The 21,529-nt window shown below is 42.4% G+C and overlaps 1 protein-coding gene across 1 annotated transcript; it reads right to left on the bottom strand.

The window, feature by feature from the left end:
* Positions 1 to 7,352: 7,352 nt before the first annotated feature.
* On the bottom strand, positions 7,353 to 12,593 carry LOC139369735 (globoside alpha-1,3-N-acetylgalactosaminyltransferase 1-like). The gene is made up of 3 exons (XM_071108995.1): positions 12,432 to 12,593; positions 8,909 to 8,971; positions 7,353 to 8,464 (listed from the first exon to the last, which is right to left on the bottom strand). Exons 1-3 carry the CDS (start codon positions 12,463 to 12,465, stop codon positions 7,503 to 7,505), a joined length of 1,059 nt encoding a protein of 352 aa, XP_070965096.1. The 5' UTR covers positions 12,466 to 12,593; the 3' UTR covers positions 7,353 to 7,502.
* Positions 12,594 to 21,529: the final 8,936 nt, after the last annotated feature.

The raw sequence follows: 21,529 nt of genomic DNA, 5'->3' as shown, positions 1-21,529 counted from the left end.
ACGTGTCCATGTTACTTTATTAGCACTGAACACACAAAACAAAATAACAAAGTGAATGGAAGAAACAAAACAGTTCTGTAAGGTGACATACACTAAACAGAAAACAACTACCCACAAATCATAGTGGGAACACAGGCTACCTAAGTATGGTTCTCAATCAGAGACAACGATTGACAGCTGTCTCTGATTGGGAACCATACCAGGCCAAAAGCAGAAATACAAAACATAGAACAAAAACATTGAATGCCCACGCCAACTCACGCCCTGACCAAGCTAAAACAGACATAAAAAGGGAACTAAGGTCAGGATGTGACAGGGTAGCCATTTTATTGAATCTCATTTACATAATATCAAATTTACATAAGTATTCACACCCTGAGTCAATACTTTGTAAAGCACCTTTGGCAGCAATTACAGCTGTGAGTCTTTCTGGGTAAGTCTGTAACACCATGCTCAAACCGCACGCATAATAAGGTCTATTACCACGACCGACCGACCTCAGTTCATCTTTCAATCACCCACGTGGGTATACCCATGTGCCAGCTCCTCATTGGTTATCTGCTTCTATAAACCAATGAGAAGGGAGAGGCAGGACTTGCACCGCGTTCAGCGTCACAAATATAATTGACTTCTATTTTAGTGCTTGGCAACACAAACGCTTGTTGGCACGTGCGAGCAGTGTAGGTGCAATGATTAAATAACATGTAGGTGTAACTTTATTTTTCAACATTCACGAATGCGACGCGAGCGGAGTTGGCAGCATGTAAGAGCTTTCCACACCTGAATTGTACAATATTTGCACATTATTCGTAAAAAAAATATTCAAGCTCTGTCAAGTTGGTTGTTGATCATTGCTAAACAGCCATTTTCAAGTCTTGCCATAGATTTTCAAGCCGTTTTAAGTCAAAACTGTAACTAGGCCACTCAGGAATATTCTTATATTTTTTTCTATTTTTTTTCCTCTTTTTTTTTACCCCCTTTTTCTCCCCAATTTCGTGGTATCCAATTGTTATAGTAGCTACTATCTTGTCTCATCGCTACAACTCCCGTATGGGCTCGGGAGAGACGAAGGTTGAAAGTCATGCGTTCTCCGATACACAACCCAACCAGCTGCACTGCTTCTTAACACAGCGCATCCAACCCAGAAGCCAGCCGCACCAATGTGTCGGAGGAAACACCGTGCACCTGGCAACCTTGGTTAGCGCGCACTGCGCCCGGTCCGCCACAGGAGTCGCTGGTGCGCGATGAGACAAGGACATCCCTACCGACCAAGCCCTCCCTAACCCGGACGACGCTGGGCCAATTGTGCGTCGCCCCACGGACCTCCCGGTCGCGGCCGGTTACGACAGAGCCTGGGCACGAACCCAGGGACTCTGCAGTACAGCGCCCTTAACCACTGCGCCACCCGGGAGGCCCACTCAAGAATATTCAATGTCAACTTGGTAAGCAACTCCAGTGCATATTTGGCCTTGTGTTTTAGGTTGTTGTCCTGCTCAAAGGTGAGTTTGTGTCACATTCGTAGAAAGGATCGGACCAAGGCGCAGCGTTGTATGCGTACATATTCTTTTAATAAATGAATCCCGAACAAACCAACTAAATAGAACAAATGAAACGTGAAGCTATACAAAATAGTGCTGACAGGCAACTAAACATAGACAAGATCCCACAACTAACAATGGGGAAAATGGCTACCTAAATATGATCCCCAATCAGAGACAACGATAAACAGCCGTCTCTGATTGGGAACCATATCAGGCCAACATAGACATACAAAAACCCTAGATGACAAAAACCCTAGACATACAACAACTAGAGTACCCACCCTAGTCACACCCTGACCTAACCAAAATATACAGAAAACAGAGAATCTAAGGTCAGGGTGTGACAGTTTGTCTCCCAGTGTCTGTTGGAAAGCAGACTGAACCAGGTTTTTCCTCTTGAATTTGGCCTTGCTTAGCACTATTCGTTTCTTTTTATCCCCCCAAAAATGATATGGTCCTTGCTGATGACAAACATACCCATACATGATGCAGCCACCACCATGCTTGAAAATACGAATAGTGGGACTCAGTGATGTGTTGTGTTGGATTTGCCCCAAACATAACGCAATGTATTCAGGACATAAAGTTAATATCTGAGCCACATTTTTTGCAATTTTACTTCAGTGCCTTATTGCGAACAGAATGCATGTTTTGGAATATTTGTTATTCTGTACAGGCTTTCTTCTTTTCACTCTGTCATGTAGGTTAGTATTCTGGAGTAAGTAGAATGGTATTGATCCATCCACAGTTTTCTACTCTCACAGCCATTAAACTCTATAACTGTTTTAAAGTCACCATTGGCCTCATAGTGAAATCCTTGAGTGGTTTCCTTCCTCTTCTATTATGGGGCATTGTATGTAGGCCAGTGAAACAGCATTTAATTTGAATCCATTTTTAAACTCAGGCTATAACAAAACAAAATGTGGACAAAGTCAAAGGGGTGTGAATACTTTCTGAAGGCACTGTAAAGCCTTAAGTGTCCGTTTTTATTCCAAAATGGCTTCTTTGGATTCATTAGGCTTATATCACATTGCATTTTGAATACCCGTAGGTAAGGTTCAGCACAGTGATTCTAGACAGCGGGAAATGTACATCCCTGAGATACACAGGTTCTGGCCTATCTCCATATGCATATTGTACAAGAACTCACTTCTTATAATTTCCATTCATTTTGCAATACACGCTCTGCCTGTCTGGCACTCAGACTCTCCTCCCACCTCTGAATCTATTTTGAACGACAAGAAAAAAAGTCAATCATTAATCAGCGTGCTATTTGGACAGGCTCCCTCGTCGGTGATAATCAACAGCACATGCTCACTGGACTGCCCCTAAAGCCTCTAATCAGTACACAAAGAGATAAAGATGCTCTTTCTCCTTTGCCAATACTCAGAGGCCCTGTTAATGAATGTGTTATGCCCCAGAATTTAGGTCAATTGTAGGATATTGATTTTTTATCACAAATCTAAATTTGAGTTAGAAATAGCATTTGGAAGAAATCCACTTGATAAGCCTCACCCCAGAAAAGTTTAAGTGAAACACCAATTCTGGCTTATTCTAAAATTGTGGCCCTCCAGATTGTTCAGACTCTTGGCCAGGTCATAATCCGACCGAAACCCAATTGAGATGGTTTGGGATGAGTTGGACAACAGAGTGAAGGAAAAGCAGCCAACAAGTGCTCAGCATATGTGGGAACTCCCTCAAAAAGCATTCCAGTTGAAGCTGGTTGAGAGAATGCCAAGAGTGTGCAAAGCAGTCATCAAGGGAAAGGCGGGCTACTTTGAAGAATCTCAAATGTCAAATATATTTTCATTTGTTTAACACTTCTTTGGTTACTACATGATTCCACATGTGTTATTTCATAGTTTTGATGCCTCCACTATTATTCTACAATGTAGAAGATAGTACAAATAAATGAATGAGTAGGTGTGTCCAAACTTTTGACTGGTACTATATCTAAAATGTTATATTGGGATGCAAACTCAAAATTGAATACATTTCAACCATATATACAGTGCCTTGCGAAAGTATTCGGCCCCCTTGAACTTTGCGACCTTTTGCCACATTTCAGGCTTCAAACATAAAGATATAAAACTGTATTTTTTTGTGAAGAATCAACAACAAGTGGGACATAATCATGAAGTGGAACGACATTTATTGGATATTTCAAACTTTTTTAACAAATCAAAAACTGAAAAATTGGGCGTGCAAAATTATTCAGCCCCTTTACTTTCAGTGCAGCAAACTCTCTCCAGAAGTTCAGTGAGGATCTCTGAATGATCCAATGTTGACCTAAATGACTAATGATGATAAATACAATCCACCTGTGTGTAATCAAGTCTCCGTATAAATGCACCTGCACTGTGATAGTCTCAGAGGTCCGTTAAAAGCGCAGAGAGCATCATGAAGAACAAGGAACACACCAGGCAGGTCCGAGATACTGTTGTGAAGAAGTTTAAAGCCGTATTTGGATACAAAAAGATTTCCCAAGCTTTAAACATCCCAAGGAGCACTGTGCAAGCGATAATATGGAAATGGAAGGAGTATCAGACCACTGCAAATCTACCAAGACCTGGCCGTCCCTCTAAACTTTCAGCTCATACAAGGAGAAGACTGATCAGAGATGCAGCCAAGAGACCCATGATCACTCTGGATGAACTGCAGAGATCTACAGCTGAGGTGGGAGACTCTGTCCATAGGACAACAATCAGTCGTATATTGCACAAATCTGGCCTTTATGGAAGAGTGGCAAGAAGAAAGCCATTTCTTAAAGATATCCATAAAAAGTGTTGTTTAAAGTTTGCCACAAGCCACCTGGGAGACACACCAAACATGTGGAAGAAGGTGCTCTGGTCAGATGAAACCAAAATTGAACTTTTTGGCAACAATGCAAAACGTTATGTTTGGCGTAAAAGCAACACAGCTCATCAGCCTGAACACACCATCCCCACTGTCAAACATGGTGGTGGCAGCATCATGGTTTGGGCCTGCTTTTCTTCAGCAGGGACAGGGAAGATGGTTAAAATTGATGGGAAGATGGATGGAGCCAAATACAGGACCATTCTGGAAGAAAACCTGATGGAGTCTGCAAAAGACCTGAGACTGGGACGAAGATTTGTCTTCCAACAAGACAATGATCCAAAACATAAAGCAAAATCTACAATGGAATGGTTCAAAAATAAACATATCCAGGTGTTAGAATGGCCAAGTCAAAGTCCAGACCTGAATCCAATCTAGAATCTGTGGAAAGAACTGAAAACTGCTGTTCACAAATGCTCTCCATCCAACCTCACTGAGCTCGAGCTGTTTTGCAAGGAGGAATGGGAATATGGGAATGGGAACAATTTCAGTCTCTCGATGTGCAAAACTGATAGAGACATACCCCAAGCGACTTAAGGCTGTAATCGCATCAAAAGGTGGCGCTACAAAGTATTAACTTAAGGGGGCTGAATAATTTTGCACGCCCAATTTTTCAGTTTTTGATTTGTTAAAAAAGCTTGAAATATCCAATAAATGTCGTTCCACTTCATGATTGTGTCCCACTTGTTGTTGATTCTTCACAAAAAAATACCGTTTTATATCTTTATGTTTGAAGCCTGAAATGTGGCAAAAGGTCGCAAAGTTCAAGGGGCCGAATACTTTCGCAAGGCACTGTATCTGACATGGTACAGGTGTCTTCTTTTTTAACCATGTGTGTATACTTTTGTTTCAAAGTAGATTTTTTTAAGAATACCAAGAAACACTCTGTGTGACCCTGCTTTAGCCCACTGCAGTAAAAGGTTTAAGACACTGCCCAGACAAACTCATAAAAGTTTATCTCAGCTGGTAATCACAAAATTTTGAGGTACCACAAATGAAAAATTGCGATGATGCTCATTGACATTGTAGGAAATGATAGGGAATAACCAATTGCGACGAGGCATCACCAGTTAGTTAGTTGACCCACTGTTCCTAGGCAGTCATTGTAAATAAGAATTTGTTCTTAACTGACTTGTCTAGTTAAATAAAGGTAAAAAAATAATAATAATGTTGAACTCTTATTGAAACACAAGAAAGTCTGCTATGGACCCAGAGAGTCAGTGATCCTACATTTGGGGGTTTGTTTACTAAGCAACAGCTTAAAATGATTGAGTTCAAAAGAAGAGGTAGGACCTCTGTTAGCATTCTTCAAGTAGCATGAGAAAATCACTTATTCCTTTTATCAGTGTTTAAAGTTAATATCGGTGTATAAAGATGAAACATAGTGGTTTATTTGAAGTTTGAGCTTGCTTTTCTGTTAACTTGCACTAAAGATGAGGATGCATATTTGTGACAATTAAAGGGCAACTCCGCCACTTTTCAACCTCATATTCATTATCTCCAGCACCAAAGTAATGTCTACATACATGTGAAAACAGTGCGTTTCTATTATCTGTGGTCAAAAATATTAGAAGAAAGGGCCTAAAAAAATGCTTCTCGGTGACTTCACATGGTAGGATTAAAAGTAAGAAAAACAGTGATTTTCCAAACCTGGAACAATTTTCTAGCCAGAGAGAGTGTATCTTCTTGCTGCCCACATCACAATCTCATAGTGTTTGAAGATCAGGTGTACATTTAAAAAAAACTTTTGATGATGTCACTGGGTAGAACTTTTTAACATTTATATTTTTTTCTACAAAATGTAGAAATGCAAAGTTTTCACATATATAGACACTGGTTTGGTGCTGGAGATAATGAATATGAGGTTGAAAAGTGGCGAAGTTGCCCTTTAAGCTATCAGCTATGCAAATTACATAAATATCCAAAAACTTGTTTGTGGATATTTTGGATAGTTTAACCTCTACAGATGTGTTCTATCAAAAGGAAGTGTTACTGTGGAAGCGTGACCAAGACTGTTAAGAGTTCACTGGGACTGTGAGACAGTAAAAACTGTAGAATGACTACACGTGGCGATTTGGCCCTGGAGACAGCCACTTTTGGCAGTGGGAAAAAGCCATCTGCCTGTGTTAGCCTTCCCATTGAAGAGTAGTAGCATGCAAGAATGGGTGGAGAGAGAGCGCGAGAGAGAAACAGAGAGAGAGCGTAATGCCAGAACATGTTAAAGAACCTAAAAAAGTACAATTTTATTAAATACATAAAACTAAGAATGAGTGTCTTATGAGATGGACATTGCTAAGCTTCTCTTCCCCCGAGGAAGATATTGAAACAATTGTGCGTTTAAAAAGTTGGTGAGTTATAGCGGGTCTTTTTTGTGGAATTTTCAGTATTCTCATGTTTCTTCCTAAGCACCTGTCACTATATTGATATGCCGAGTGCATATTCTTTTTCACCCAGGACCGAAAATGCTGTAAACGCCCGGTTGGGGAACAAACATTTTCGTAAGCAGTATAAGAAAGAGGATACTTATTATATTGACAATGGGAAAACTTTGCCTAGCGTCCTCTAGTTCTGCACACACACAGCCCTGAACACAAAGGCCAACATGGCATGTGGGGAAGCAGCATCCCACTGCTGTGTATTTAAAGACCTTGAAACGGCAGCTCCACCAGTTAATGATTGGCCAGTGCAGTGAAAGTGGGCACTTACAATGTTGACTCTTATTGGAAACCACAAAAGCCTTTGGAGTCGTATCTCCAAGCTGACATTAATGGTATAGGCCTGTGTCTAAAGAGACAGGTTAATTCTTTTTTTTGTCTGGTGCAGAAGAGATAGACTGCAAACACACACGTGCACACGCACACGCACACACACACACACACACACACACACACACACACACACACACACACACACACACACACACACACACACACACACACACACACACACACAGTATTCACTCCAATGGGTCTGCTGCCATTAGTTTATTTACTGACACATCAACAGATTCCTAGGGATCCTTGTGTTTGCCTTAAAATTGCTTTTTGAATTTGTCTACATTTTATGGTTGTTCTAATTCTATGACAAAGCAAAGAAATAACCCTCTCAGCAGTCCTGCTCCTGTCTCTTTTGTGGCTCCAGGGAGTCACACTGCCTCCCCAGGGACACCACCCTTCTTGTGGGCACGTCGGCGGCCAGGGCTGAGTCCCACCAGCTGTACTCGGGCGAGAGGACACAGGTGGGCCTGCGGTTGATCAGGTAGCGGTTGAGGTAGCTCTCCTCCAGTCCACGAGCCCTCAGCCCCTTTTCCTGGTCCTGGAGGATGAGCTGGGAGCAGGCCTGGGCCATGGCGTACACATCAGCGCACAGACCCCCGTACAGCTCCGACGTGTAGTAGTAGTCGCCCTCGTCCTCATCCACATGGGCCAGCGAGGCGGGCTCATGCTCGTACGGGAAGGTGTGGCGGGGCATGCCGTAGAGCTCCGGGTGCAGCGCGGCCACCAGCTCCCCCAGGATCTCAGTTCCCACCGGGGCCACCAGCTCCTGGTCCACGTCCATGCAGAAGACGTACTCCACCTCGTGCCTAACCGGCTCTTTAATGGTGGCCGCCAGCAGGGCCATGCGGCCCTGGGCCAGACGCTCCCAGCCGGGCATCTCTGCCACAGGGACCACCCTCAGCTCTCTGCCAGGGCCCAGCGGGGTCAGGGGATCCAGGGCGCGAGGGCTGTCCGTAAGGACGTAGTAGACCACACTGTTACCGGGCAGGAAGTAGAGCTCGGCCGAGGAGAGGAAGCGGCGTAGGAAGTGGCCGTAGGGCCCCACGGCGAGCGTCAGCAGGCCTGTGCGGACGCTGCGGTGGGCAAACTCGGCCCTCCGCCACGCTGAGCCGTCAGAGTCGCCCCACACCAGAGGAGCGCCCCAGGATGTCTCCAGCGGGAGGCGCTGTTGCTGTTCCTCCACACTGCCCACCACTATGTCTCTGACCACACTTCCTGATTCCGCCTCCAGAGAAAGAGGAAGAGGGTGCGTGTCCACCTTGAGCACTGCTCTCCTCCATCTTAAAAAGTCTGAGGAGAAAAAAAGTCAACAATTTGTCAACCATGTTCATAACGTGCAATTTATTCACTTTTACAGATGAATTACATAGAAACACATCAACTATACGATAGGAACAAATCAAATATTTAGTGTGAGTGGTTCTATTACAATGTGAAGCAATGGGAGCAGTGCACTTTTCTAATTAAGTTTAGAATGTATTGAGTTGGTCTTAATTATCTTCATCTGTCCATATTACCACAGAATGTTTGGAAAGACGTGTCACCGAATTGTTTGTCAGTATCGTATTTTCTTAGCAGACTGCTGAAAATGGCTGAAATGAAGGGAACTACTTTTAGACACCAGTCAGAGCAAATGAGGTTACAGCACGAAAGGTACCCTGACAAAAACAAAAGCGTTCTCCACTTCCTGAGCACAGAATGTGACGAGAGAACAAATACTGATGTAACACTCACATACGAGCAGAGATAGGAGCAGACAGTACAGGACCAGCTGCTTCTTGGTCACTCTGACTGACCCTGTTGGATATAACACAACATAGCCTACTGGTTAACTGACCTGGGGCTGGTGTGTACAGACACGCGCACACACACACACACACACACACACACACACACACACACACACACACACACACACACACACACACACACACACACACACACACACACACACACACACACACACACACACACACACACACACAAACAAAATTACCACACTGGTTCCATCAGCCTAGAATACACAGTAATGGATCTGTGGCCCTTTTGAGTCAAAGAGTGAGAACATACATTCCTGTCTTATTTACTGCAGTTGGCTAAATCAGGGTCACACAGAGTGTTTCTTGGTAGTCTTAAACAAATCTATTTTGAAACAAAAGTATACACTTCACACACATGGTTATGGGCTTAAAAAAAAGAAAACACCTATACCGTGTCAGACATAGAGTTGAAATGTATTCAATTTTTATACACTATACTTTACAGTTGAAGTCAGAAGTTTACATACACTTAGGTTGGAGTCATAAAACTTGTTTTTTAATCACTCCACAAATTTCTTGTTAACAAACTATAGTTTTAGCAAGTCGGTTAAAACATCTACTTTGTGCCTGACACAAGTCATTTTTCCAACAATTGTTTACAGACAGATTATTTCACTTAAAATTCACTGTATCACAATTCCAGTGGGTTAGAAGTTACCATACACTAAGTTGACTGTGCCTTTAAACAGTTTGGAAAATTCCAGAAAATGATGTCATGGCTTTAGAAGCTTCTGATAGGCTAATGGACATAATTTGAGTCAATTGGAGGTGTACCTGTGGATGTATTTCAAGGCCTATCTTCAAACTCGATGCCTCTTTGGTTGACATCATGGGAAAATCAAAAGAAATTAGCCAAGACCTTAGAAAAAAATTGTAGACCTCCAGAAGTCTGGTTCATCCTTGGGAGCAATTTCCAAACACCTGAAGGTACCACATTCATCTGTACAAACAATAGTATGCAAGTATAAACACCATGTGACCACGCAGCCGTCATACCGCTCAGGAAGGAGATGCGTTCTCCTAGAGGTGAACGTACTTTGGTGTGAGAAGTGTAAATCAATCCCAGAACAACAGCAAAGGACCTTGTGAAGATGCTGGAGGAAACAGATTCAAAAATAAAACGGGACCTATATCGACATAACCTGAAAGTCCGCTCACACCTGGTTAACTGAAGACACTGCTCCAAAACCGCCATAAAAAAGCCAGACTATGGTTTGCAACTGCACATGGGGACAAAGATCTTAATTTTTGGAGAAATGTCCTCTGGTCTGATGAAACAAAAATAGAACTGTTTGGCCATAATGACCATTGTTATGTTCGGAGGAAAAAGGGGGATGCTTGCAAGCCGAAGAACACCATCCCAACTGTGAAGCACAGGGGTGGCAGCATCATGTTGTTGGGGTGCTTTGCTGCAGGATGGACTGGTGCACTTCACAAAATAGACGGCATCATTAGCAAGGAAAATTATGTATTGAAGCAACATCTCAAGACATCATTCAGGAAGTTAAAGCTTGGTCACAAAAGGGTCTTCCAAATGGACATTGACCCCAAACATACTTACAAAGTTGTGGCAAAATGGCTTAAAGACAACAAAGTCAAGGTATTGGAGTGGCCATCACAAAGCCCTGACCTCAATCCCATAGAATATTTGTGGGCAGAACTGAAAAAGCATGTGCGAGCAAGGAGGCCTACAAACCTGACTCAGTTACACCAGCTCTGTCAGGAGGAATGGGCCAAAATTCAGCCAACTTCTTCTGGGAAGCTTGTAGAAGGCTACCCAAAACGTTTGACCCAAGTTAAACAATTTAATGGCAATGCTATCAAATACTAATTGAGTGTATGTAAACTTCTGACCCACTGGGAATGTGATGAAAGAAATAAAAGCTGAATAAAAGCTACTATTATTCTGACATTTCACATTCTTAAAATAAAGTGGTGATCCTAACTGACCTAAGACAGGGAATTTTTACTAGGATTAAATGTCAGGAATTGTGAAAAACTGAGTTTAAATGTATTTGGCTAAGGTGTATGTAAACTTCTGACTTCAACTGTATATAGATCACAGAAGACTGAAATATAGCAAAAACATTTTATATAGAAACACCAGATTTTAAGCAGGTTTTTGAAATAATGTTGATTAGTTATGAAATTATGAACAATATTAATAACATTCCACCCATGAGGCCACTAGATGGCGATTTGGTTATTTCACTGCAGGAAAGGGCTACAGGCCCAGTGCAGTCAAACATGTGTTTTATATATATTCCCACACTATGAGGTTGGAATAATACTGTGAAGTTGTGAAAATGATGATAATGCCCTTTTAGTGTAACAGTTGTTTGAACAGCCTACCTGAAAATGCAGCCTGGTGACATCACCAGGCAGTAAATTAGTTAATAGACCAATAATCAATCATTCAATCAAATGTATTTATAAAGCCCCTTTTACATCAGCCAATGTCACAAAGTGCTATACAGAAACCCAGCCTAAAACCCCAAACAGCAAGCAATGCATATGTAGAAACACCTAGAAGAAGATAGAAGATATTGGCAGAGAGTTTTGGAACTAACAGCTAGTTTTCAGTTTTCCCATCCCTGCTCAGAACACTCTCAGACAGTCCTAGCAAAATTCTTGTTTAAGAAATTGTTATTTTCTCTTTGCTAAAAAGCAATTTTTCTTATTTTAGAGTAAGGTACTTAATTGTTACCTGGAAATGATTTGATATTGAGATAAAAACAGCTGCATTGGGCCTTTATGTACACAGCTTACAAATGTCTCAGTGGCTCTGAAAATGAAGCATTGATGAGGGAAGAAATGTTACAAGTCCAGGTTGGGAATGAGAAGAATGCACTTACACTTTGGAACCATGACAACTTGCAATTATTTTAGTAGTGAAAGTCTCTCTCGGTACCATTACAGAACTTGTAGGCTGTGTCACCCAAGGCTACTTTCTAAATGATCCTGCTTCATGTAGGCCTACCATCGTGTCCTGAAAGTCTTGTAGTCAGTGAGCTACCAAGATCTTATCTATGAAACAACTGTGTTAGATCCAAAATATAAAATCAGGACACCAGGATTGTGTTCATTAGGGGACACAGTAGAAAAACTTTTGCAATAGAAAATGAAAACAATTGTTTCTTTTTGGGTCTCCTGTTTCACTCTGTTTTGCAGCGTTTTCTTCTGTTTCTTCTGTTTCTACTGAACAGGTTGATTGCTTTGGATAAAACAGTATGAGGTTAAAACATGAACCAAAAAAACATCTCTCACTCTCCTCCATTTCGCAATTGGAAAAACCATGACCTGTTTACCAATTGCCTGCGATGTGAGGATTCACAGAGAGGGGAAAGTGAGATATAGAGAGAAATAAGGAGAGAGAGAGAGGGAGAGAGAGATGAAAAGAAGAAGTGAAGGTGCCTTGATGGATAAGTTGGACTGACCTGAGAGCAGTTTGCAGAGTGGGAACAGCACCATGTTCTGGACAGACAAGAAGCGGCAGCAGGACCTGGCTTTGGGCTGAGGCCTGGATAGCTGCCAGGATACTCCTATTCTGTCTCTCTCTCTCTCTCTCTCTCTCTCTCTCTCTCTCTCTCTATATATATATATATATATATATATATATATATATATATATATATCTTTCTCTACGTCTAGCACTTTTTAAGATATCAATATTGTCTTTCTCAGTCGTCTTTCTCCGTTGTGTTTTCCTCTCTCATATCCCACTCCCTTGTCTTTCCTCCTCTCTTTCTTTTCTCCCCCTCTCTTTTCACTCTTTCCGCTTCAGGATTCTGGAGGCTTCTCATCTGGAGCATGCCCAAAGCAACCAGATGTTTTGGGAATCTGGGCAGATGGGATGAGTTTGGAAATAAGATATGGAGAGAAAGCAGACGAGAAGGAGTGGAAGAGGGGAAATTAGAGTGGAGGGTGCTTTCAAATGATACAACATGAGGCCTTCATTTAATTCTTTACAAGAAAACAAATGCATAAAGGTTGTGGTAGTCTTAAGATAAGAGAGGTGGGCTAGTAACCTGAGGTTTGCCTGTCTGAATTCCAGTGAGCTGCAGAGATCTAGCCTTTTGGGGGCCCTAAGCCAGATTGTGTTGCAGTTAAAGTTAATTTCCTGAAATTCAAAAGAATGTGCCATTACTTATGCCAATTGATTGGATAATGTGACAGATGGTAATTTCATAATGATAATAACGAATACATTCTGTCTTGTTATTATTATTCATGGTTTTCCATCTTGGATAATGGAGGATCAAGAAAGCCTTTCTGTTTTACTTCATAGTATCAGGTTCATCCTTTTTATAACATGAAGATGGTCATCACAATTATCAGTGATCAATAAAAATCTAAAGATTCTCATTGCTCTCCCTCAGAGATGAAGTTGGAAGAAGAACTAAATGAGACAGACAGGATGCCAGAAATAAGAAGACAACGACAGACTTGAGGAGAAGAGGAAGGCATCGAGTGAATCTGAAGAGAAGCTAAAAGAGAAGAACACAACTGTGGAGGAGAGAAATAATTGAAAGATGCACGCCAGAATCTTAAGCGCAACAAATTCGTAATGTGTAGCACAAATTGGATTTGTACATATCACACAAATTGCAAAATTCGTAACATATCACACAAAATGGATGATGGAGTACAGAATTGGATGACGTAGTATACAAAAAACAGGGACCCGTTTTGGCTAGTGAACACCTCTTTCAAAACTACTGGCTGAAATTACACAAACGTTAGAAAATGCATCTTTACGGCCACAGAGGGCAGCCTAGAAAAAAACACAAAGCATCTTTACCGCCACAGAGGGCAGCCTAGAAAAAACCACAAAGCATCGGAATGAGGACATCAAACACCTTCAGGAGAAAGACACGCAACTGGATGATATGACCAAGCAAGTGAGAGAGAATGGGAGACTACTGGAAAACACTATTAAAGAGGTGGAGAAAAGTAAGAGACAACTGGAGGCACTGGGGAAGGACCTGCAGGACAAGAACAACCAAGTAGATAACTTTAGAGTCCTACTGCAGGAAAAATACATTCAACTAGAAGCCAGGAGCCACAGACTGGCAGAGAAGGACAACCTACTGGAAGAGAGCGATAAACAAGTGGAGGATGTCAGCAATGAAAATGTATAACTGGGTAATATTATTTCAACAATTTCATCACCATCTTTACTGTACAGTGTACGTTCCTCAACCAGGTTATGGAAGTAGACTCTCCTCAATGTTACCAATACGGTTGAACATCACCTCATACTTTCCATCTGCCTAATATTTCTGCCTAATGTTAGTTCTCCGCTGTCATTTCAGCTAAACAGGTACAGAGCATTCGGAAAGTATTCAGACCCATTGACTTTTTACACATTTTGTTACATTACAGCCTTATTCTATATTGGATTAAATTGTTTATTTTTTCCTTCATCAATCTACACACAATACCCCATAATGACAAAACAAAAACAGGTTTTTAGGAATCTTTGCCAAAAACAAAACAAAAAACTAACGGAAATATCACATTTACATAGTTATTCAGACCCTTTACTCAGTACTTTGTTGAAGCCCCTTTTTCAGCGATTACAGCCTCAAGTCTTCTTGGGTAGGACGCTACAAGCTTGGCACACCTGTATTTGTGTAGTTTCTCCCATTCTTCTCTGCAGATCCTCTCAAGCTCTGTCAGGTTGGATGGGGAGCGTTGCTGCACAGCTATTTTCAGGTCTCTCCAGAGATGAATCAGCAAGCCTTCCTTCATGACCTGGCCTCTGTAAATTGGTATAGAATAAGCTTGATCCCCTCTGTCGAATACGCTTGGACCTTCGGTTTGGCATTTTCAGTGGTATTGTTAACAAACACGCCCCATAAAGAAAAAGAGAATTAAAAACAGGTTCAGCCCCTGGTTCGACCGTGATCAGGCAGAGTTACTCCACCTCAAGAATTCCATTTGGCGAAAAGCTCGGCACACACATACTCATGCTGACTGGCTGTATTTCAGGCAAAAGAGAATAAGTGCACTCGGGCTGTCCGAAAGGCCAGTGGCGATTTTAACATGTAAATCTTGGTGGGGCAAACAATAAATAAAGTGGGATGCATGCCAGCAAACCCACTGCACAACACAACAATAAACAATAAATTAATTGCCCTAAAACGGTGACTAACAGTGGCCATAAACTGTTAGGGCCTATACATAAAGCTGTCCCAACAACAGTCCCGACATCTTACCACTGCTACACCTGGCTATCAGCAGAGCCTTGTCTGGCAGCGAAATAGTTCATTCAGCCTCATTTACTGCCTTAAAAAAACATACTGTAGCTGATATGGCTGACTTGCTTAAACAAATGTGGTTTCTAGTGACAATTGAGATGTACAAACTATGGCATAAGGGGACGTAATTTCAATTAAGACATTAATTAGCCAGCTAGGACGGACATAGTCAATATAACTATTTGTTTAGCACCTTTGAAATGTACAGCGACAGAATTCAGAACATGGGCCGTTCTTACAGTATTCTTCTTGTACACCAAGTCAGAACCATAGGATAAATAAAGGGGGTATATAAGCAGACAATGAAAGCTCTTACAATATTTGATGATTACATTTCTCTAAAACAGGTTATAGGCTACATGTGCACCACCAAGTCAGAACAGTAGGTGAAATTGAGAGGGGTAAATAGACCAAATTATTAGGCTGAGGCACATGGGCTACTAACTATCTTTCTACACAACATACACTTAGTATTACTTTCTTAGCTACGGTATACATATCTACCTGGTATATTACATCATTTATGTAGCAGCATACAATACATTTTTGGACTCACCTTGTGCTGTGCTCACTAGAATTAGAAGGTGATGCTGTGGTCCTTCGTGGGCAAATTTTGTCATGAAAGTCTGGCATTCTCTGTATTTATGGTGCATTCAAAACAACTTGGAACTTTAAAAAAACAAGGTTTGATCATGATGACGTCATTGATCTTCAGGTCGTACCTCTAGAAAGAGCCCGAATTTACAATTCCGAGTTGGATGACCGTGCACAACTTATTTTCAGAGCTCGTTTATTCCCAAAGTCCAGTTTTCGCATTTCCGAATTAACTGTTGTTTTGAGCGAGGCACAAATCATGCTTCATTGACAGCTATAATGACACAGGGTGAGACCCAGATGCAGACACATGAGGCAGATAGTTAGAGTCTCTGATATTTATTAAACAACAAGGGGCAGGCAAGAGGCAGGTCGAGGACAAGCACAAGTTCATAAACAAGGTCAGAGTCCAAATGGTGCAGGGCGGCAGGCAGGCTCGAGGTCAGGGCAGGCTGAATAGTCAGACAGGCGGGCTTAGTGTCAGGGCAGGCAAGAGGTCAGAACCGGGAGCACTAGAAAAAACAGAGACTAGGAAAAAACAGGAGCTTGGAAAATCACGCTGGTAAGCTTGACAAGACAAGACAAATTGGCAACAGCCAAACAGAGAACACAGGAATAAATACACTGGGAGTAATGGGGAAGATGGGTGGAGACACTCACAAAGACAGGTGAAACAGATCAGGGTGTGACAACAGCATGGCCAATGTTGAGTGTTTATCATTTTAAACTTGGAAAAGAGACCCGTAATCCCAGATTTGGGTCCTCATATCCACTCCACTGAATAGCAGGCTAGTGATTGCTTTGCAATGCTTGCAGTTAACCGCTGTCACTGATTCCTGCCAAACCACTCATTGTTGAATTTGCGATTTCCAACTTGTTCTGTAATGTTTATGTCCAATGGGTGATTAGCACCAATACGTTTTATCTATAATTTCTCTTCATTATTTCTCTTCATATGACAAGGATTAAAAAGGATTTGCCAGTAGATTCTCAACTTGATTCATGATGATGACTGCTAGCTAAGATTTTGAAAGTATGATGTTGACATGATCAGTCCAATCAAAGCTACTGTACATACAGTGCCTTGCGAAAGTATTCGGCCCCCTTGAACTTTGCGACCTTTTGCCACATTTCAGGCTTCAAACATAAATATATAAAACTGTATTTTTTGTGAAGAATCAACAACAAGTGGGACACAATCATGAAGTGGAACGACATTTATTGGATATTTCAAACTTTTTTAACAAATCAAAAACTGAAAAATTGGGCGTGCAAAATTATTCAGCCACTTTACTTTCAGTGCAGCAAACTCTCTCCAGAAGTTCAGTGAGGATCTCTGAATGATCCAATGTTGACCTAAATGACTAATGATGATAAATACAATCCACCTGTGTGTAATCAAGTCTCCGTATAAATGCACCTGCACTGTGATAGTCTCAGAGGTCCGTTAAAAGCGCAGAGAGCATCATGAAGAACAAGGAACACACCAGGCAGGTCCGAGATACTGTTGTGAAGAAGTTTAAAGCCGGATTTGGATACAAAAAGATTTCCCAAGCTTTAAACATCCCAAGGAGCACTGTGCAAGCGATAATATTGAAATGGAAGGAGTATCAGACCACTGCAAATCTACCAAGACCTGGCCGTCCCTCTAAACTTTCAGCTCATACAAGGAGAAGACTGATCAGAGATGCAGCCAAGAGGCCCATGATCACTCTGGATGAACTGCAGAGATCTACAGCTGAGGTGGGAGACTCTGTCCATAGGACAACAATCAGTCGTATATTGCACAAATCTGGCCTTTATGGAAGAGTGGCAAGAAGAAAGCCATTTCTTAAAGATATCCATAAAAAGTGTCGTTTAAAGTTTGCCACAAGCCACCTGGGAGACACACCAAACATGTGGAAGAAGGTGCTCTGGTCAGATGAAACCAAAATTGAACTTTTTGGCAACAATGCAAAACGTTATGTTTGGCGTAAAAGCAACACAGCTCATCACCCTGAACACACCATACCCACTGTCAAACATGGTGGTGGCAGCATCATGGTTTGGGCCTGCTTTTCTTCAGCAGGGACAGGGAAGATGGTTAAAATGGATGGGAAGATGGATGGAGCCAAATACAGGACCATTCTGGAAGAAAACCTGATGGAGTCTGCAAAAGACCTGAGACTGGGACGGAGATTTGTCTTCCAACAAGACAATGATCCAAAACATAAAGCAAAATCTCCAATGGAATGGTTCAAAAATAAACATATCCAGGTGTTAGAATGGCCAAGTCAAAGTCCAGACCTGAATCCAATCGAGAATCTGTGGAAAGAACTGAAAACTGCTGTTCACAAATGCTCTCCATCCAACCTCACTGAGCTCGAGCTGTTTTGCAAGAAGGAATGGGAAAAAATTTCAGTCTCTCGATGTGCAAAACTGATAGAGACATACCCCAAGCGACTTACAGCTGTAATCGCAGCAAAAGGTGGCGCTACAAAGTATTAACTTAAGAGGGCTGAATAATTTTGCACGCCCAATTTTTCAGTTTTTGTTTGTTAAAAAAATTTGAAATATCCAATAAATGTCGTTCCACTTCATGATTGTGTCCCACTTGTTGTTGATTCTTCACAAAAAAATACAGTTTTATATCTTTATGTTTGAAGCTTGAAATGTGGCAAAAGGTCGCAAAGTTCAAGGGGGCCGAATACTTTCGCAAGGCACTGTATAATGTGATTTGACATCATTTTTTCTATGGCCAATGACCTTGAGCCTTCTTGGATGGGCACTTCTAATGTAACTCAGGCAGCATCCATGGGGATAGAATTTTGTAGCTCTACCCTTAGACTTTGCGGTGACGTAGTGTCCCCATGAGTGACAGAACACTGAGCCAATCACGGCGCAACGCTCCGTATTTTCTGCTGGCTTTCCCCACCACAACAGAAAGCACTGAGCTAGGCTGAAACACCTGCATTTTGGAGAAACCTTACTCAAGAAAACATAAAATAGACCATGTTTGCTTTATTATCTCAATGATACTTATATATATTTTTTGTTGCTAAAAATGTGGGTCTCAAAACAGGTGTGGGTCAGGATGGGTCGCCAATGCGAAAGGCTAAAGCTAGTTACTTTAAGGAGCAGTTCTTGCTCTGTGGGTTTAACCCTAAGAAGTTCTGGAAAACGGTGAAAGACCTGGAGAATAAACCCTCCTCCTCACAGCTGCACATGTCCCGGAGATGTTTTACAATCTGAGCGCCGCCATGGATCGCGTTGTCCAGAATATGGACCGCTGGGAGACACAGGGAGTTTTTCCAGTGCCTCCACCAGCACAACCGGGGTCTCCTCTGAGTGCTCCTTTCCTGCCTGAACCCAGCAGGATCCATCTATCCATGCCACAGGGGTACGACGGATATGCTGCCGGCTGCCAGTGTTTCCTCCTCAAACTAAGCCTGTACCTTGCCACTGTCCACCCAGCTCCATCGGACCGTGAGAAGAGTTTCGCCCTCGTCTCGTGCCTCACCGGGAAAGCCCTGGAGTGGGCCAGCGCTGTATGTGGAGGGGGAGATGCAGATTTGGACCAATTTGAGGAGTTCACCTGCAGTTTCCGGGCAGTATTCGACCACCCACCCGAGGGCAGAGTGGCGGGTGAGCGCCTCTGCCATCTAAGGCAGGAGACGAGGAGCGCCCAGGAGTTTGCGTTGGAGTTTAGGACCCTGGCTGCCGCCGCTGGATGGAACAACAGGGCCCTGATCGACCATTACCGCTGTAGTCTACGCAGGGACGTCTGTCGGTAGCTGGCCTGCAGAGACACCACCCTCACCTTCGACCAGCTGGTAGACCTGTCCATCCGGCTGGACAACCTGCTGGCTACTCGCAGACGTCCAGATCGGGGTCTGGTTGTTCCATCCTCCCGCACACACTCTCCGATACCCATGGAGCTGGGAGGGACGGAACGCAGGCAGACCGGAGGGGGTTCCCGCTCGTGCACCATATGTGGTTGCAGAGGTCACACTGCTGGTCGGTGCCGGGTTGGTTCCTCTGGGAATCGAGGTAGCAGACAGGGCACTCGTCACCCCAGGTGAGTAGGCACCATTCTCATCCAGAGCCGTCTGTTGCACATATGTTTGTCTCTATCACTTTTCCTGAATTTTCCCCGCGTTCCCAGCATAAGTCGCCAGTAGATTCAGTAGCGGCTGGGAAAATCATTAATGAAGTATTAGCTCATAGTTTATGGATCTCCATTGTTCCTGTCGATGTGCTTTTCCCCGTTCACACCTTAGATAGTCGACCATTAGGGTCAGAGTTTATCAGGGAGTCCACCGCTCCTTTGAGTATGGTAACGCAGGGGGGAAAGATTAGTATTTTCCTTATTGATTCTCCTGCGTATCCCGTGGTGCTGAGCCTACCCTGGTTAGCTTGTCATAACCCCACTGTTTCTTGGCCACAGAGGGCTCTCATGGGGTGGTCGCTCAAGTAGCCATCACAAAAATCAGAAATAGAGATAGAGATAGAATGAATCACTAACCTTTGATGATCTTCATCAGATGACACTCATAGGACTTCATGTTACACAATACATGTATGTTTTGTTCGATAAAGTTCATATTTATATCAAATAATCTCAGTATACATTGGCACATTATGTTAAGTAGTTCCAAAAACATCCGGTGATTTTGCAGAGAGCCACCTCAATTTACAGAAATACTCATTATAAATGTTGATGAAAATACAAGTGTTATACATGGAACTTCAGATACACTTCTCCTTAATGCAACCGCTGTGTCAGATTTCTAAAAAGCTTTACGGAAAAAGCAAACCATGCAATAATCTGAGTACGGCGCTCAGAGCCCAAACAAGGCAAACAGATATCCGCCATATTGTGCAGTCAACAGAAGTTAGAAATAACATTAGAAATATTCACTTATCTTTGATGATCTTCATCAGAATGCACTCCCAGGAATCCCAGTTCCAAAATAAATGTTTGTTTTTGTTCGATAATGTCCATCATTTATGTCCAAATTCCTCCTTGTTGTTAGCGCGTTCAGCCCAGTAATCCAATTTCATTACGCACGAGCACGAAAACTTCCAAAAACAAAAAGTCCAAACGTTCCGTTACAGTCCGTAGAAACATGTCGAATGATGTATAGAATCAATCTTAAGGATGTTTTTAACATAAATCTTCAATAATGTTCCAACCGGAGAATTCCTTTGTCTGTAGAAAAGCAATGGAACACGAGCTAACTCTCATGTGAACGAGCGTCACGAGCTCAAGGCATTCTGGCAAACCTCTGACTCATTCCCCTCTCATTCGCCCCCACTTCACAGTAGAAGCATCAAACAAGGTTCTGAAGACTGTTGACATCTAGTGGAAGCCGTAGGAAGTGCAACATGACCAATATCTTCAATAGGGAATGAGTTGAAAACGACCAACCTTATATTTCCCACTTCCTGGTTGGATTTTTTCTCAGGTTTTTGCCTGCCATATGAGTTCTGTTATACTCACAGACGTCATTCAAACAGTTTTACAAACTTCAGAGTGTTTTCTATCCAAATATACTAATAATATGCATATATTAGCAACTGGGACTAAGTAGCAGGCAGTTTACTCTGGGCACCTCTGGACACCTCTGGGCACCTTATTCATCAAAGCTACTCAATACTGCCCCCTGCCATAAGAAGTTAAACAAGGAGAACTACAC

The sequence above is a fragment of the Oncorhynchus clarkii genome, chromosome 17 (assembly GCF_045791955.1).
Source record: "Oncorhynchus clarkii lewisi isolate Uvic-CL-2024 chromosome 17, UVic_Ocla_1.0, whole genome shotgun sequence".
NCBI lineage: Eukaryota > Metazoa > Chordata > Actinopteri > Salmoniformes > Salmonidae > Oncorhynchus > Oncorhynchus clarkii.
This window is presented reverse-complemented; position numbering and strand designations above follow the sequence as displayed.

Coding starts and splice junctions, on each gene's coding strand:
- LOC139369735 (XM_071108995.1), bottom strand. CDS start 12,465: ATGGTGCTGTTCCCACTCTGCAAACTGCTCTCAG. Junction 8,972..12,431: donor ACTCTGCAAACTGCTCTCAG/GTCAGTCCAACT, acceptor TATATCCAACAG/GGTCAGTCAGAGTGACCAAG. Junction 8,465..8,908: donor GCTCCTATCTCTGCTCGTAT/GTGAGTGTTACA, acceptor TTTTCTCCTCAG/ACTTTTTAAGATGGAGGAGA.